The sequence below is a fragment of the Trachymyrmex septentrionalis genome, unplaced genomic scaffold (assembly GCF_001594115.1).
Source record: "Trachymyrmex septentrionalis isolate Tsep2-gDNA-1 unplaced genomic scaffold, Tsep1.0 scaffold79, whole genome shotgun sequence".
NCBI lineage: Eukaryota > Metazoa > Arthropoda > Insecta > Hymenoptera > Formicidae > Trachymyrmex > Trachymyrmex septentrionalis.
The window spans coordinates 445,108-446,850 of NW_017305977.1; the positions used below are offsets into that span (position 1 = coordinate 445,108).

Consider the following 1,743-nt stretch of genomic DNA (forward strand, 5'->3'; position numbering starts at 1 on the left):
AATTTTACATGACGAATTAAACATGAAGAAAGTCTGTGCGAAGTTGGTCCCAAAAAATTTGACCCCTGACCAAAAGCTCGTCCGTCAACAGATCTGCTCAGATTTTCTTGAGAGGTTAGATGAAGAGCCTGAATTGATGGAAAACATCATCACTTGCGATGGATATTCCAATACGATGTTGAAACTAAGCGGCAATCCATGTACTGGAAAACTCCTGCATCGCCAAGAATGAAAAAAGCAAGGATGTCGAAATCAAAATTTAAAGCCATGCTAATCGTTTTTTTCGACATCAACGGCATCGTGATGACTGAATGGGTTCCAGAGAGTCAAACTGTAAACCAAACTTACTATTTGACAGTTTTGGCAACACTGCGAGAGCGAGTTCGTAAGAAATGGCCGGAGTTGTGGAAAAACAAGTCGTGGATCTTACACCAGGACAACGCACCTGCCCATAACGCGTTGTCTGTGCCGCTAGAGGCACTCCAGTGCTCGAACACGCGCCGTACTCGCCTGATTTAGCACCCTGTGACTTTTTCCTGTTTCCGAAGATCAAATCTGTCTTAAAAGGAACCCGGTTCGAGTCGATGGAAAAGGTGAAGCGAAAATCGGCGGAGCTCCTAAATGCTCTTACAAAAGAAGACTTCCAGCATTGCTTTGATCAATGAAAAAAACGAATGGAACGGTGTGTTGGCGAGGGGAGGGGAGTACATTGAAGGGGAGCATTCAATTGTAGAATAATTTTTAAAATAAAACTCTTTCATAAGCAGTCTCGTTATTTAATAGCCAGACCTCGTTTATATATATATATATAAAGAGTGTATATATACATATACACTCTTTCTGCAAATAAAATTATTTTCTGTTTTAGGTACGTGTGGTTGATAATGAAAACAGAAGGAAAATTGTATCAAATTTTTTTTCCCTTGACGGATCATGGTTATCTGTTTCTATTCTTCCAAAGTTAGTACTGATGGCTAACATAGTTTATATTGTAAGTTAAAACAAATCACAACTCTAATTAAATGTTTACATAATGGTACATGTAATAATCTTTAATTTAATCTTATTTTTTATAGTTTCAGTTCCTATTCCTCGTTACATTGATATTAGCAATTATTCCGCTGTGCTTCCTTCGATTCGTTCACATGTATTACAAGAGTAAGTATGAGCGTAAAATTTATGTGTATCTATTTTATATTTTATCATAAAGTATACATTATTAAATAAAATAATATTATGACTCAATAAAAATACAATAAATAAACATTAATCAACACTAAGAGTTATGAGCCAAATTTTAATATATTTAAAATTATTCAAACTTTCTGACCTTTTTGTCAAGCCATCTTCAGTGTTTACAATGTTTGGAAAATTAAACGCAATAAATTAATTTTCTGTAACGGTTGGGGATACATATAATTATAGTTACGCTAACATAATCATGGTCGTAGATTTTTCATGTATTAATGCCGTAACAGTATAATTCCTTTTCTCTTGTAATTTAATTAGTTAATATTCATTTATACAATATTTAGCAGTCGCAATTTATGGTCCATATTAATAATCCGTTGAAAATATTGAGTTAGTCGATAAGAATTATAAACCCACATTCTGTCAATTATAAGAATAAATACAATAGATTAAATTATAAAACCAATAGTGAATAAATGATCGTTACATTCACTGATTGTTCACATATATATAATTGTTAAATAAAACAAATCTTTATAAATATATAATAAC

General features: G+C 32.9%; 1 protein-coding gene across 3 annotated transcripts in view; it reads left to right on the forward strand.

The window, feature by feature from the left end:
• LOC108754327 (transmembrane protein 62-like) overlaps positions 1 to 1,743 on the forward strand; it is a 20,812-nt gene that overhangs the window by 14,292 nt on the left and 4,777 nt on the right. For all 3 annotated transcript variants that reach the window (XM_018496553.1, XM_018496552.1, XM_018496551.1), the window contains exons 9-10: positions 869 to 991; positions 1,077 to 1,158. In XM_018496553.1, the coding sequence (XP_018352055.1) occupies positions 869 to 991; positions 1,077 to 1,158 (205 nt within the window). The remainder of the gene's footprint in view (positions 1 to 868; positions 992 to 1,076; positions 1,159 to 1,743) is intronic.